We start from the raw sequence: 16777 nt of genomic DNA, 5'->3' as shown, positions 1-16777 counted from the left end.
CAAAGCTAAACCTAATTTCAATTTTATTGTCTGTGGCGAGCAACCTGATTCCTGTTAGATGGCTCCAAACAGACCTTCCAACAAAATCTTGCTGGGTTGCTAAAGTCAATCAAATTAGTAGGTTTCAGGAATTGTCAAGTTGCAAAAACAGAACTCATGACCGCTTTCTGAGAATCTGGACACCCTGGAGAAATCTGAAACTGTAGTTCAGACACCCTTCACTTCACTTCCCAACCTCTGTTCCTCCTCTGCAGGCCTTTTCCCTTCCCTCTCCCTCACTCCCTTTCTTTCTTTTTATTTTCCTCTTCCTCTTCTCTTTCTTTGTCTTTCTCTCTTTTCTTCTTTCTTCTTCCTCCTCCTTCTTTCTTCTTCTTCTTCTTCATCTGTTTTTGCCTCCTCACCTCCCCCATCTCATTCCTTTCTTCCCTTACCTCACACCCCCCTTACTAACACCTACTAAATTTCCCCTATTTGTCCTTTCTCTTTTCTATGCATCTCTTCTGTATTGCTGTTATCTCTTCTTTGCGCTCTTAATTCTTCTTTTAATTATGATTTATTAATATTATTTATATTTTTTTTATTTATTTGGATTGCAAATGTATAATTTCTGCGCTGTCCTCACCACATTCCCATTAAAGTGAGCGTGAAAGTGGCATGCAAATGATGTGGGAAATGTACACCAGCTATGAACTTGCATTCATTTCCCCTCCAAGTGCAGGATCCAGCAAAGTATTTGCATCATTAATGTGCGTCCACCGACTTGGGTTGCAAAGACTGGCATTATGAATGCCACTCTTCATAAATCTGCCCAAATATGTTTTTAGTTTCAAAAGTATTGACATACTGCAACATTCAAAGACAGTCTAAGCAAAAAGACAGTTGTAATACACATGTATAAGTGCAAAATAACATAAACTGGTTGATAATATAACGATAAAGATCAGTAAAAACAAAACAGGATGTAGGTAAAGGGATATAAAATAACTGATACCTAAAACCAACTACAGAGGAATATAGGAGGGGTAGTGGAGCGCTATTATGTGAGCAACAGATAAGGTGGAGGAGTGAAGAATTCTGGGATCAGCAATCAAAGCTGTAGACAATATGGCAGACCTGCGACCTGTTACTCCAGGGTGTCAAGACCTTATCAAAAAGTGAGCAGGGATCAGAGATAGAAGCATTGATTTTTTTAGTAGGGTATGACAGTGTCTTTTCAAATAATGTTGGTTTCCTCCAATTGAAAGTGATGTGGATTCTGGTGGCCATTAGGATACACTGAAATAGATTAAATTAAGCATATTTGAAGTTCTTGAGTTAAAGACTAAGAAGGAAAATGACATCAGAAAGGACTGTTGAAAGAGACGTGGAGGCGTTCTATTTATGGCTATCCAAAAGCAGCGGCCTTGAGAGCAGGGCCAACAAATATGGATTACGTAGCCTATGGCATTGCAACCCCTAAAACAAAGGGGTAAAAACCACAGGATAGAAGCTATATAGCCTCTGAAGGACCAAATAGGTCCTATGGAGGACCTTCAATGATGGTTCCATAAGGGTGACCTGCCAGCTGCCTTTGCTGATGGTAGTACAGCAGTCTATCTATTGGGCAGAGGTTAGTACAGAGTCAAGGTCTTGCTCCCAGGCCACCATAGAGTCAAGCTTGGTGTCAGGGGATGGGGCGTTAAAGGGGTTTCCCAGGCAATTTTTTTTTTTTTTTTTTTTTTTAAAGGTGTTTTAGTACTATTAATCCTACTAATATTATAAATGTGAAAGTTTGTATGTTTTGATGTTTGTTCCTCAATCACGCAAAACGGCTGAATGGATTTAAATGAAATTTGGCACATAGATAGATTGTAACCTCGATTAAAACATAGGCTACTTTTTACTTCACGACTGTTATGAATTTATGTTCGCATACTATATTACACTGCTCCTGCAGCAGCTTATCTCAGCCAGGTATGTTGTCTCTTTGTGTAAACACAGGCTAACCCTCAGTGGTTTGTGTACAGACATTTACATAGTATCTGATCTGCTCCAGGCAGTGCAGACAAACTGACATGAGCAAACATCTTTAATCCAAATTAGCAGCTTGTCAATCCTAAACATGCCGGCAAAAAGAAAATCTAATTTGTCGCAAACAACAAGAGCTATGAAGGAGCCAGAAGTCACTGACTTCTCCTAAAGCGGAGCTGAGGAGGATCATCGATGCCAAAAACACATGCATTATATGGCGTCGCAGCGAGCTGCTGAGATTCCAGAACAATTACACGCACGGTGCGAAGAACAACTTCAGTGCCAGGCCAACTTGAGAGCTGCCGAAACGCCAGAGCAGGTGGATCAGCAAAGCCAACAACACGCTCATTATATGGTGTCCCAGCGAGTTGCTGAGATGCCGCAACGATCACGGGCACAGCACGAGGAACGAGTTCAGCGGCAGGCCAGCTTGAGAGTTGCTGAAACGCCGGAGCATGCAGATCATTAACGCCAACAACACGCTCATTATATGGCTTCCCAGTGAGCTGCTGAGATGCCGGAACAATCCCTGGCACAGCACGAGGAACGAGTTCAGCGGCAGGCCAGCTTAAGAGCTGCCAAAACGCCGGAGCAGGCAAACCATTGACGGCAGCAATTTGCTGAATATAGGTGGATCATCCACCCCAACAACCAGCAGACAAAATCGAGGGGAAAAGGCTAGTTGGGTTTACTGGGTGGATATGTCCAATCCAAGAGAGAGTGGAGAAATTCTGGGTGGATATGTCCAATCCAAGAGAGAGTGGGGAAATGCTATGAAATGTTTTTTTTGTTTTTTTTTTTAAGTTTTTGGATCAATGTGGCAAAGCTTCATTTAAAGGGATCCTATCATTCAAATGCAATTTTTTCTCGGTACCATGTCGGAATAGCCTTAAGAAAGTCTATTCTTCTCCTACTTTTCGTTGTCTTCTCCGCGCAGCCATTTGCCTGTAATCCCGGTATTTGTTGCAGCACTAGGTGCGGGTCCCAGCGCTCAAACAGCACTGGGGGCATCCCCAATGCTGCAAGAGAACTCTCCAGGGAAGCCTCCATCTTCTAAAGCAACCCACCTCTCTACGCATCTTCTTCCATTCTGGGTTTACAATTTTCTAGGCCTCGGGCAGAGCTGACTGCGCTTGCCCAGGCCTCAAGAAAATGGCCTCTTACACAGCTTACAGTGTGAGTGTTTAATAAACTGTGCAAGACCATACTTTGGTGTGTGCGCTTACTCTCTACTCCTCCACTCCTATTGGGCTTGCCTGAGGAATCACCTATCAAGACCCAGACCATAGAAAGTTTCTGCATTAGTGGTCATAACCATTGGCAACCGATCAAGATAACAGACTGTCACCACTAAGAAAGTTAGAGAAAATCTTTAAAATTTTGAAGAATTTTTAATTACTTATATTTGTAAAAATGTTTAACTTTTAATTATCTAATATATATATATATATATATATATATATATATATATATATATATATGATTATGTACATGGGAATACCCCTTTAAGGAGATTAATTTAGCAGTAGCTGGAGGGACATTACAATGAAGAATCTCTGATTTAGATGTGTTGAGTGTAAGCCCTGACAATTGTGTAAAATGGTAGAGGGTATTAGTTAAGCTCAGGAGGGAAAATAAAGGGTTGGTAGCGGTTAACAGCATATCATCTGCAAAGAGGTTAAATTAGATGTATAGGTCTAGGACTGAGCTCTGAGGAAGCCCAATAGCAAGGGGAAGAAGGCAAGAGACAGAACCCGCAAATGATACACTGAAAGATAGATAAGAGATAAGAGGAGAACCAGGAGGGCGCGGTGTCCGTGAGGTGTGAGCATAGTGAAGAGGAGTTGATGGTCTACAGTGACTAATATGGGGAAAGTAACTGCCTAAAAAGTGGAGAAGAAAACATATTAATTTAATGAGATAATTACGGTACATTGTTTCTTATTTTCAGTCAGTGGCCGATCAGCAATTTATCAGGATAGATAATAACCCCTTTATGGGAGCCTTCACACAGAGTTTACGCTCACTGATTCTGAATGTAAAACTCGTTCAGAGTGAACGGCGTAAAAAACAGATGCCATTGACTTGAATGGGTGCCAGCATATGCGCGCTACCCATTTAAATCAATGGGAGGGTTTTTAACCTATTGCTTTCAATGTTATCTGTCTATGTGCCAAATTTCATTCAAACCTGTTCAGCCATTTTTGCGCGATTGCGTGATTGAGGAACAAACATACAAACTTTCACATTTATAATATTAGTAAGATGTAGAAAAAGATGTATATATCAACCAAAAGACTTTCCTTATTAGGTTCAGAGTATATCAAATATTACAGAGTAGGATTTATAACTATATACTCATAAGGTGGCCCTACATTAGCAAAGCGAATCCACTTTAGCTATATCTACTACAGGGATATATCTTTTAAAACATACACGAATAAAGGTTAAAGGGGTATTCCCACGTCGCATACTCACCAGTCTTCACTGCTGTAAAATCTTCTTTCTTCCTGGTTTCTTGCATCATTTGGTGGGCTGGGTTTCACATGCAACGTGCCGTTTAGCTCCGCCCCCAAATTACCGTGTAGCTCCGCCCACCCATATTGGACTATGAAGTAAAGGCAGCAGCAACTCCATTCTGTGTTACATACAGAGACTGCCTGTCTCTGCCATAATGAACACAATTGAATTAGCTAGCCTGATAACTGGGAGAACAGAAGAAATGAAAGCAGCTCCTCTCCCCTATCTGAGAGCAGGAAGCTAGGTCACGTGGTGTAGACACAGGAATAGCTAGATACACAGGCTCGATCCCATGCACTTAGCCCCTCCTCCCTCCCCCCTGAGAGCAGGCAGATACATCACTTGACTTTAGAGCAGATAAGTCAAGGGCTGTGTCAACAATGAATTGAATAAAGTAAGATAGTGAACAAACAAAGCAGTTTTGCTGAAGCAGTGTATTTAGGAAAAGTCTTACATCCACATTAACAAGCAGTATAGATAGGATCCTTGTGATGGGACAACCCCTTTAAAGTATTCCCATGAACATAATTATATCTATATTTGTAAATAATTAAAAGTTAAACATTTTTGCCAATATAAGTAGTTAAAAATTGTACAGAGTTTAAAGATTTTCTCTAACCATCTTAATGGTGACAGTCTTGTCTTGATCGGTTGCCAATGGATATGACCACGAATGCAGAAACTTTCTATGGTCTGGGACTTGTCAGGAACCCAGCCATGATTTTCTTATTGTAACTGGGCTATCAGGCAGGGACACTACATGTATAAGAAGATATTCTGACCACAATAAGGAAATCATGGCTAATTTAGTGACCTTAGAAAGCTCCTGCATTCATAGTCGTATCCACTGGCAACCGATTAAGAAAACAACTTGTGACCACAAGTTATTTAGAGAAAATCTTTAAAACTCTGCAAAATGTTTAATTACTTATATTTGCAAAAAGTTCAACTTTTAGTTATCTACAAATTTAAAAATAATTAAGTTCATGGGAATACCCCTTTAAGTTTTATTTATTTTTCATTAATGTAGTCAGATTTTTGCACATGTTATTGTTTTCAGGTATACAGAATAATATTGACCTTATTTGCAGATTTATTTAATTTTCATGACAAATAATTACAGCAGTGCAAAAAACATGACGTTTTCAGAGTCCATTCACACGGAAGAAAATGGTGAGGAATTTGGTGTGGAACTTCAGCGCTGAAAAAAAAAAAGTCTCCCATTGACTTCAATGAGTTCCTTTTTCTGCTAGCAGAAAAAGAAACCCATTCGCAGAAAAAGGAACCCATTGAAGTCAATGGGAGGCTTTTTTTTAAAAGGGATCCTATCTTTCAAACACTTTTTTTCCTAACTAACACGTCGGAATAGCCTTAAGAAAGGGTATTCTTCTCCTACCTTTCGTTGTCTTCTCCATGCCACCATTCGCTTGAAATTCTGTTTTTTCTTGGTATGTAAATGAGTTCTGTTGCAGCACTGGGGGCAGGCCCTAGCGCTCAAACAGCACTGGGGGCATCGCCAATGCTGCCAGAGAACTCTCCAGCACTGCCTCCATCTTCTTCTGGAACAAAGTCTTCACCGCGTCTTCTTCCGGCGGTGTCTTCTAAAGTCTAGGCCTCAGGTCTAGGGCAAGCCGACTGCGCATGCCCGCCGGTCACGAGAAATTGGCGCTTACAATACTGTGCAAGCGGCCATTTTTCTTGTGGCCGAGGGCATGCGCAGTCGACTTGCCCTAGGTCCGGGGCCTAGAAGTTAGAAGACATTGCTGGAAGAAGACGTGGTGAAGACCTCGTTCCATAAGAAGATGGAGACGGCGCTGGAGAGTTCTCTGGCAGCATTGGGGACGCCACCCCAGTGCTGTATGAGCGCTGGGGCCCACCCCCAGTGCTGCGAGAGAACTCATTTACATAGAGAAAAAATTGAATTTCAAGCAAATGGTGGCGAGGAGAAGAAAACAAAAGGTAGGAGAAGAATAGCCTTTCTTGGTGCCGCCTCGTGTGTGGCTGCCTGATACAGTGCTCCAAGCTGGGAGCAACCTTTATCTTTCCTTTTTCACTCTTTTTCTCTGTATCTTCAAGAATCCTATAACCAAGCAAACTAGCACTATGAATTAGCAACTATAAATCGAATGGAAGATCCTGTGGAATATTTTTTTCCTTTTGTTTCTATTGTTAAGCATGGACAATGACTCAAGACCTGGAGACCTGCACATGTGCCTGTTACCATCCCCCCAGGAGCTAATGGACAGCATGGACACCATGTGGCATGGAGAAGAAACCTACATGGAAGTGTGGAGTTCTTTTCAAGGAGATGATTTTTGGAGTCTATTGCTGATGTGTGAAGATGCCTACAGCTGACTGGTATTTCTTTCTTTTACTGTGGACACGTGGGACTCTGTTACAGCCTGGGAACCTACAATCACCCACCTACCCCATGAGTTTATGGAAGCTTGGCAAGAGAGCAGCACCCTGTCTACCTGGATGGCTTCAGACCTCTCTGGGCAGTAGAACACAGTGGTAAGAAGAAAGGAAGAGGAGGGCTTGTGATGAAGGATATTTGGGGCATTTTTTTTGTGGTTAATGGACAATAGCGCTGATGCAAGATACCGAACTATCAGCTGTGAGCATGAGATCTCACCACCTACCAAAGGAACTGCCACATGTTATCATAATAGCTGCATATGTCCCCCACCTCTGCAAAAAAAAAAAAAAAAAAAAAAAAAAGTTTTTTTTGCCTGTTATATCTACATGCTGTGACCCCCTCCTCATGTCCTCCAACCACGGTCGGGCTGTATTAGTAACATCACTTCACACATAGAACTAAATGATCCTGCAGTGTGTCTGTGTTTCTTTCTTTTTAGTTGCTATGATTCCTAGGATTTCTCTGCCATGTGCTTTTATGTGTTTTTCTCTCTTGTTATATACTACTGTACCATCTATGAAACTGTATCACTGAAATTTCCCCTTTGTGGGACTATTAAAGGATTATCTTATCTTATCTTATCTTAAGGCTATTCCGACGTGTTAGTTAGAAAAAAAAGTGTTTGAAAGATAGGATCGCTTTAAGCGCTGAAGTTCCACACCAAATTCCTCCCCATTTTCCTCTGTGTGAATGCACCCTAAAGATGCTTTGATAAAAAAAGCTCACAACTGCAACATAAACACAGCAGGCATACATGACGTACAGATGCCTCAATTTCTGCGAAAGTGCAAGAAATACTAAAAAACAGACAAAAGAAAACTGAACTAGTTCTAATTCCTCATAATTTCCAGTATTGCAATAACGAAGTAGAAAATGTTTCTGTTTTTTATTTTCACTTTTAGCATCTGAATGCAAGCCATGCCCTGAATTTTCTGCTATACCAGACTCACGAAGTGTAACTCCAGATGCTGAACCAAGTCCCCACTCTGCGGACCCAGGGGAGATGTTTTTCTTGGCGGAAGAAAAGGTAGAGATAACTGTTTACTTTTAATACTATAACCTACCAAAAGAATATGTTGTAGGTGACTTATGGATGAAATAGGAAATACAAATCTGTCTATGTATGACACAAACAGATCACGTTTTTTTCTGCAGCGTTTTTCACAGAAATGTTTCTGTCCCTATTATACCTATAAAAAAAAATACTAGTTTTTCCGTAGGTATTGACATGCTGCAGTTTTTGAAATCGCAGCATTTCTTCATTTCAATCTGCAATTTGTGGATGAAATTAGCCAGAATGACATAAATATGCCATAATAAAACCAATAATACATATTGTATTGTCATAATGATCAGCCAGAAACCGTTTCTATGTAATTTTTAATGCAGAGTGAAAACAAAATGTGAAGTGAGTAGGGTGGAACAGATTCTGCCCTGATTCTTATTTTTCTTGTTTGCAATGGGAAGCAGAGATCGAAGCAGAAAACTGAAAAAAAATATGTGACTTGTTCAATCTTGCTACGGATTCCAGGGCTGATTCAGCCACAGAGTCTGTGGCATAGGAGCCTCTGCTGAGTAAGCTCATTCATCTGCTTTGGTTGTCTGCTATGGGGTGGAAAATGAAGAGAAATCTGTAGCAGATGTCTGCCTCAAATTCCCCTTCATTTTCTGCCGTTTGAATTAAGCCTTACTATAATAGTGCCCTAATAGCACTCCTCCATAGGTAATAGTGTATTCCCACAGAGGTAATAGCCCGCCCACATAAGTAATACTCAGTGGTGTAACTAGGAATGGCGGGGCCCCGTGGCGAACTTTTGACATGGCCCCCCCCCCCCCCCCGACCGACACCGAAGACCTCGACCGACCCCTCCTACGCATTTCTACGCGTTCTATTATGCCCCATAGTGGCCCCTTAACACAGTATTATCCCCCATAGAGGCCCCTGCACACAGTATTATCCCCCATAGAGGCCCCTGCACACAGTATTATCCCCCATAGGGGCCCCTGCACACAGTATTATCCCCCATAGGGGCCCCTGCACACAGTATTATCCCCCATAGGGGCCCCTGCACACAGTATTATCCCCCATAGGGGCCCCTGCACACAGTATTATCCCCCATAGGGGCCCCTGCACACAGTATTATGTCCCATAGAGGCCCCTGCACACAGTATTATGTCCCATAGGGGCCCCTGCACACAGTATTATGTCCCAAAGTGGACACCCATAAACAATTATTATACTCTGGGGTCTTTTCAGACCCCAGAGTCTAATAATCAGAGACCCAGGGGGGAGAAAAACATAAAAAACTACTGTTACTTACCTCTCCCCCGGCTCCTACGCGGTCTTCTCCGCTGCCTTCTCCTCTGCCATCCTTGTTTAATGACGTCTGACGTCACATGACCCGGGGCGCAGGCCGGGTTCATGTGACGTCAGAGATGTCAGAAAGGACGTCAGGCAGGATCGTGGAGAGGTAAGTAACATGTTTTTTATGTTCTCTTACCTCTCCTGGTCCGCCAATCATTATACTCAGGGGTCCGAAAAGACCTCAGAGTATAATGATAGCAGCGGTAGTCACCGGGCCCCTAATGTCCCGGGCCCTGTGGCAGCTGCCTCCGCTGCTATGGCGGTAGTTACGCCACTGGTAATACTATTACATAATGCCCCCCCTCCATTTATGTCACTATTACAGTAACAGTCCCTCCCCTTGTGATAGTCTTCCCATATGTTATACTATTACTTACATGGGGGGGAGCTATTTCCTTTGGAGAGGCTCTATTACTCTAAGCCCCCGTTCACACGGAGTAAATGCGTGTGTATTTTGGCAAAATACACGTGTAAAAAATAAATGTATAAAAATAATACTCCCACTGACTTTAATGACGTTTTACACGTGTATTTTGACGTTTTGTTTTTGTTTTTTTTTTACACGTGTAAAAATATGTCATTGAAGTCAATGGGAGTCTTATTCTTACACGTGTCTTTTGTACATGTGTATTTTGCCAAAATACACACGCGTTTACTCCGTGTGAATGGGCCCTTAATAGTGCTATAATAGCACTTCTCCATTGGTCATAGTCCCCCATAAGTAATATTGTTACTAATACTATTAATTATGGGGGTAAATTTACTGATCTCTGAACTGTATATAGAAGAGATCTGCTGCAAAAACTGAATAGCCTTGCCCAGGAAGTGATATATGTGAATGCAGCCTTACAAAATTGTATGCAAAATCTGGAGAATTCACACCAGAACAAGTTTACATAAAGTAATCTTCTTCCAACATTTTTTAGGAAATGAATTGATAACTCAGACTGCAGAGCAGGTCCCTAAATTTATATAAACCCCAGACCAGACACCAATTTTTATAGAGACTCTAAACAGAGAGGGAGAGAGATAGAGATGTCTATATTTCTATATTCTGCTTAGGTGATGGAGATAGCAGTATAAATGCGTTTTTCTGTGTTTAGGATGACCAGTCTGTTGATCTGGAGAACTGCTGCAGTGATACAGTGAGCAGCAGTGAAGATTTACATTCTATAGACTCCTCGCTTCATGGGACTGAATATTACAAGGATCTAATAATGATGGAGAATCAGGATAACAAGGAAAGCCCCCGACCTCCATCTGACGCATTTTGTGTTGCTAGTGGCCCTAATATTAGCTTTGACAATGGAGAAGTTGTAATTACTTGCACAAAGCCTTTTCTCTGTCCAATGACTTTGGAATCTGGAACCAGCTCACAATGTCTAACAAATGAGTTGCAGCAATCTCAGGAAGACTTGACAAGGGCACAGGAAGCCATCCCTATTTTAGTGAGGTCCCTTTCAACATCTAGGCGGCATAGCTGGGATGAAACAGTCTCTCTTACAGATACTGTTCGCAGGTAAGAGACATTATCTACAGCTCTATAATGCTGCTGCTACTTTAATGATTTTCGTTTTTCTCCAAAATCATTTACAACTGTTGTTCAGGTGTACAGTGGGTAACTGTAGTTATTAGGTGAAGATACAATGCACAATAGTAATCATTGCCTTATTTCTGATGCTTATATAGCAACAACATATTCCACAGAGCTGTACATCATGTGCTGTCATCATTTATATCAGTCCCTGTCCATGAGCGAATTGATAATCCGACTGCGCATCTAATAGATTTCCTTGAGTCTCGTGTAGTGGGGTTTGCCATTGTCTCAGGTTTTGAAGTCTGAATAAGCAGCCATTGGACACTATGGCATGCTCATTCTAATGAATTCCATCCCTACTTTGTGGGAAAATATGCGGTGCGGACACGTGGCGATTCCAAAACCATTGAAGTTTTGGAAATCGCAATATGTCAATTATATTTAGAGAAACACAGGCGATTTCCCTATAGGTATAATTGAAGCAGAAAGTTTGCAGAGGAAACCTATGCAAACTTTCTGTACAAAGCGCTGTGGGAAGAACCGTGATACACTGCCACCATAGCTTTTCCCGCAGCGCTTTATGGCTGTGGGGCCTTAGCCGCAAGGAAATTGTGCATCTATGATGTGGAAACTAAAGGATGACAAGGAATAGCCTTGTCATGAGAATGAAAATCTGACACACCTATATGCAATATAGCTAATGCTGTAGAAATAGTAAAGAGGATTTGAAAAACTGCAAATACTAATTGAATTTAGGCAGCTTGTTAGTGTAATGATGGTCTACAGTTGCCATCATAGTACCACTCCACAAACTGGAACACCAGCTCTAGTCACTATATAAGCTTCAAACTTTGTGCCTAGTCTGCATTTGCTACGGTCACCACATTATGATAGAGATCTTATGATAAGATAAGATAATTCTTTAATAGTCCCACCATGGGGAAATTCAGTGTGTTACAGCAGCATGGATAATACAGTAATATTATTCAATAAAGAACACATACAAGTTCATAGATAGAAAAAAAGATACTAGGAGTTATAGCAACTAGGAAGAAAAAAAGAAAGACCTCGGGATCATTTAGTTCTCTGTGCAGAGTGATCTTCGCTTAGCCTGGTGCTGATTATACAGCCTGACCGCGGTTGTGAGGAAAGATCTCCGATAGCGCTCCTTCTCACACTTGGGGAGAAGCAGTCGGTCACTGACAGTACTGCCCAGTGCTGTCACAGTCTCATACATGGGATGGGGTTGTTCTCCAGCATGGAGCTCACCAGGGACAGTATCCTTCTGTCACCCACCACCTGTACTTGGTCCAGGGGACTCCCCAAGACAGAGCCTTCTAATCAGCCTATCAAGTCTACTTCTATTCCTAGCTGGTATGCTACTCCCCCAGCAGGCCACTCCAAAGAAGATGGCTGATGCTACTACAGAGTTGAAAAATGCCCTAAGAAGTGGCCCTTGGACTCCAAAGGCCCTCAGCCTCCTGAGCAGGTAGAGCTTGCTGTGGCCTTTTCTTAGCAGTGCACCCAGGTGATCAGCTCTGTCCAGCTTATATTGAGGAGCACACACACCCAGGTACTTATAGGTCTTGACTATCTCAATGCCTGTCCCTTAGATGTCCACTGGTTTTGGTGCGTATCTCTGCTTACTAAAGTCCACCACCATCTCCTTGGTCTTCCCAGCATTAATCCTGAGGTGATTTCACTGGCACCATTCCACAAAGTCCCGGGTTTAAGTTTCTGTATTTTCTATCATCTCCGTCTGTGATGAGGCTTACTATAGCAGAGTCATTGGAGTACTTTTGTAAGTAACAGCTAGATGAGATCAGCAGTGTACAGTGTGAAGAGAAAAGGGTGCTCCTGTACTATAGATCATAGTGTCAGACACACAGTCCCAGGCTCTCACATACTGAGGGCGGTTTGTGAGGTAGTCCAGTTGGAGAGGTGATCTTAAAGCATATAATGGATTCCTGATTCAATGTATAAATCACTTTGACTTACATACACTGCAGTTTAATTCTGATTTATTGTTTCCCCACTTTCATACCCTAAGCCGCTTTTTGAACAGCGTGGTTACTCTTCCCCTGCTACATCCACTCTACTTTGTCTGCAAGACACTTTAATGTGGCTGGAAAGACCTTCCCAGAAACTTGCTACCAGCACTGATTTGTACAGAACTAAATGGCATATTGCCTCACAGACAAAGATGAATATTACACTTCAGAGAGCATTCAAGAGAAGTTGCATGGGAAAGAAAGGTTCCCTGACTTTACCAATGCAGATGGAGCAAGCGATTCTCTTACCAGGAACGTCAGCGCAAACATAGAAAAAATGTGTACCTCTATTGAGAGGCAGTATAAATTAATTGCTGTGACAGAGATGATCATTTTCTGCGAAAGTTCTCTCTGAAGCTAGAAAACTCTAGGACCTAGGGTTAGTTGGAGAGGTAACCCTAGGTATAACTGATCATGTTTAGAGATGAGCGAACAGTAAAATGTTCGAGATTCGATATTCATTTCGAGTAGCCCCTCAATATTCGACTACTCAAATCGAATATCGAATCCTATTATACTCTATGGGGGAAAAATATGAAATTTACCTTATGAAATTTGCATTTCCTGGAGTCCGGAGGCAGTACACACACATGGGATATTATCCCCCTAGGTACAATTAGAAGAGACAGGTTAACAAGCAATAGTCATTAATTAACAATTAAGGCCCTCCTATAAGAGGAACCCCGCCCTACTCAGCCTCAGTATGGTACCCAAGCAATAAGCAACAAATAGGGTGGGCGTGCTGTACTGCCTCCGGACTCCAGGAAATGCAAATTTCATAAGGTAAATTTCATATTTCCTGTTCGTCCGTCGGCAGTACACACACATGGGAACTTACAAAGCAATATTCCTTGGGCGGGAAAATTTGTTGCTTCCTTAAATACTACCTGACCAAAGGGGGAACCCCTCAGAGACCTTTATGTCCCATCTGTATGGTTTAGATAGGTGTAGTAATGAATGACTGTTGCTATTTTGCACATTTTGGTACAAGAGCCCACGGACCAACTCTGCCCTGATGTAAAAAAGGCTGGAGTAGAGAGCGCCCCCCCACAGATTCCAGTGGAGGTTGTTTTGAGAGGTCATAACAAATCCTAACAGAGCCTTTGATATATCTTGCTTGCATCATCTGCTGGTTCTTCAGCCTTCGAATCTGCCAAAAAAAGAGAGAATTAAACGAGACTACGGATTCTGATTCACAACCGTTCAGAAAGAAACCCCTCATACACTAAGACCGGGTGACTCTTATATAATTTTTTTTTTTTTCTTTCCCAGAGGAGACCTGAGCCCCGGTAAGGTTATTTCCTGGTTGTAACCCAACTTCTGGAAATTCTGGTGATGTTCCCATGGCCACAGAGTTATCGGACTAGTAGATCCGGGTCTCTAGCCGAGAAAAAAGTTGACATTCACTAATCCTCTGCTAACCTAGTTATAGCCACTGTAAGGATTTTGAGTAGATATCCTTCAAGCTTGCCTGAAGAATGGCTTCCATGGGACACCTTTATGACTTTTAGGACCAATGATCTGCCTCATTCTGGGACTGGCATATCTATTTCCAGCAGTCTATTTATGATTGTGTCTTCAGTCGTCTCATGAGACCCTTTAAGGAAGACTATAGATGTGTATTGATGGTTGTGATATGGACCTTGAGTATTATCTTCCAGGTCTTCTCGTAGTAGTTGAGAGAGATGAAATGACTTCTGGACTTGTGTAAATGGAGGAGCACTCAGATTTATTGATACTTACACTTTATCTCATACGGAGACGGTAGAATGTCTTCGTACAGACCTCCAAGTTACTACTACAGTATCCACATGGCCAATTTTTTTTTTTTTTTTTTTTTTTAATTTCCCCTGGCAACCTTCAAACGTAGATTTGTGAACTTGCACGGAAGAGCCTTTCTGGAGAAAAAAAAAGGGCATTTCAGACTGGACGTTACCAGATCCTTCCCTTTAAAGGATACGTAAAGGATGACCCTACTAGTCGGACCTATTGTGGCAATATTACAGTTTCCTCCGTTTCCTTGCCAATAACTTTCCTCCGAACCTTTAGGATGGAGATACCACAGACAGATCACTGGACCAGGTTATTACCCGATCAACACTGCCAGGTTTCCTCTCAGACACAGGAACCAAGACCTGTTGGTTTGCATTGTGCCCTGGCACCGGTATCTGAGAATGACCCAACTTCTGAGTAGACTCCTTGAAAGGATTTGGATTCTGACCCTCATTCTCCTGGATTTAAGACTTATTACCTTTGACTCCTGTAGACGCTATATAGGTTTGCAATAACCGGAGATTCACTTGCCTGCTTGTGCCAGGCTCTTGTGATTCACCAGGAGTGGTTGAAAGTGATGCAGTAGCATCCTAATGGCTTAAATCCCTTTATATTGTAGAGAGTCTTCCTATCCTATATGGCTATCAATATACATATTCTTTGGGATTTCTTTCAGGAAAGAGCTTCATCTTCATGCAGAATGAATTGACCAGAAGTCCCTGCTCCTTCCAACTTTTGGATTCACCCCGAATAAGAGTAACATCCACTTCCCTTCAGGGAGATATAAGGAGCCCATTTACCAGGCATAAAATAACTGCGTATTCTTGAAGATGCAGGGTTATTTTAAGACCTATGACAACTTTCTGAAGAGTAGAAGGACTTAGGTGCTCCCAATTTAAAGAAGTCTGAACTGGAAATATATTTCTGTCCCGCTCTGTAAGGTAATTCCCAGAAACTGGAACATGCAGGCATACATCTATAGGGTTGTGTGAGGACACCCAGCTCTCCTTTGCATAATGACCACGCCGGAGTCCATGGACTATCATTGTGCTTTCCCTGGCGCTTATGGAGATATCAGATCTACGACTGACCCATGTGTGTCAGCTTTTGAACCAGGACAATTCCGCTATAAACTCCATGTTGTGGTTGAGTGCCTGGGACTGGCTGTAGTGCAGCTTCTCAAACCCTCAGTCTGACCAACGGAGGATGGAGGTTGTTGGGTTTTTTTTTTTTTTTGGAGGATTTCCTATTCCTCTGTAATGCTTGGAGCTCCAAAGAGTGACCACTATTTATCGTGGAAGACATCTCCTCCGAGGAACCTCTAACAATATGGATAAAATAAAAGCTCAGACCCCTCCTGCTGGAGGTGATGGAGATCTGTGCACCATAGCTCAGATTTTGTAGGATTTGCCTACTTCTGGAGTTGACAGGGGCTTTATGGCGTTGCCTACACCCTGTCAGTAAACTTGGTATGTCCACAAACTGTGAAGCAACAGAAATATATGCTTGAGAAAAGCAAAGGACAAAAAATTATTCATCTACAATACTCTGCCTTTACTCAGCCGGGGGAGGGGAGGGGGTGGTCGGGCGGAGGCTTTCCCCCCCTCCTTTCTCCCCCAGGCTTTTCGGGGGGTCTGTCGAGCCGCACGCCGCCCTGGAGCTGGGGGTTTAGCGACGGGTGGGCCCTTCTCTTGGCGCCAGGGACTCGGCCCGTCACGCGAGCCAAGCAGTATCCGGGGGTACCCCGCTTATATATAATGTGATCTAAAGCGCTCTATTGACACTTCTGAGCATCACTTTTTTTTTTTTTTTTTTTTTTGCGGTGCCTGAAATACATTGAATTAGCCAATGTGGAGAGCCCCGGCCCTCGATCCAGCGGAGTTGGCTACTGTACAAGCCAATGCCAGATGTAAAAATATATATGAATATACACATACATATAGAGACCTGCAACGAAAGGAGAGAAAAATCACTGTAGGAAAATACAGAATACTCTGATAATACAGAAAACCGGAGGCTCATTACAGGAACTGAATACCACTGACTGATAGATTGTGAATCCATAGATTTAAGACCTACTCCTTCCTCAGAATTCAGGGAGG

General features: G+C 42.3%; 1 protein-coding gene across 1 annotated transcript in view; it reads left to right on the top strand.

Moving 5' to 3' along the window:
* Positions 1 to 16777, top strand: part of ARHGEF18 (Rho/Rac guanine nucleotide exchange factor 18) — a 272094-nt gene that overhangs the window by 45830 nt on the left and 209487 nt on the right. The window contains 2 exon segments of the mRNA XM_075283699.1: positions 7852 to 7976; positions 10418 to 10833. Coding sequence (XP_075139800.1) covers positions 7852 to 7976; positions 10418 to 10833 — 541 coding nt within the window.

This window comes from Leptodactylus fuscus, chromosome 1 (genome assembly GCF_031893055.1).
Source record: "Leptodactylus fuscus isolate aLepFus1 chromosome 1, aLepFus1.hap2, whole genome shotgun sequence".
Taxonomy (NCBI): Eukaryota; Metazoa; Chordata; class Amphibia; order Anura; family Leptodactylidae; genus Leptodactylus; species Leptodactylus fuscus.
The sequence above is the reverse complement of the archived record's forward strand: the minus strand, read 5'-3'. Positions and strand labels throughout refer to the sequence as shown.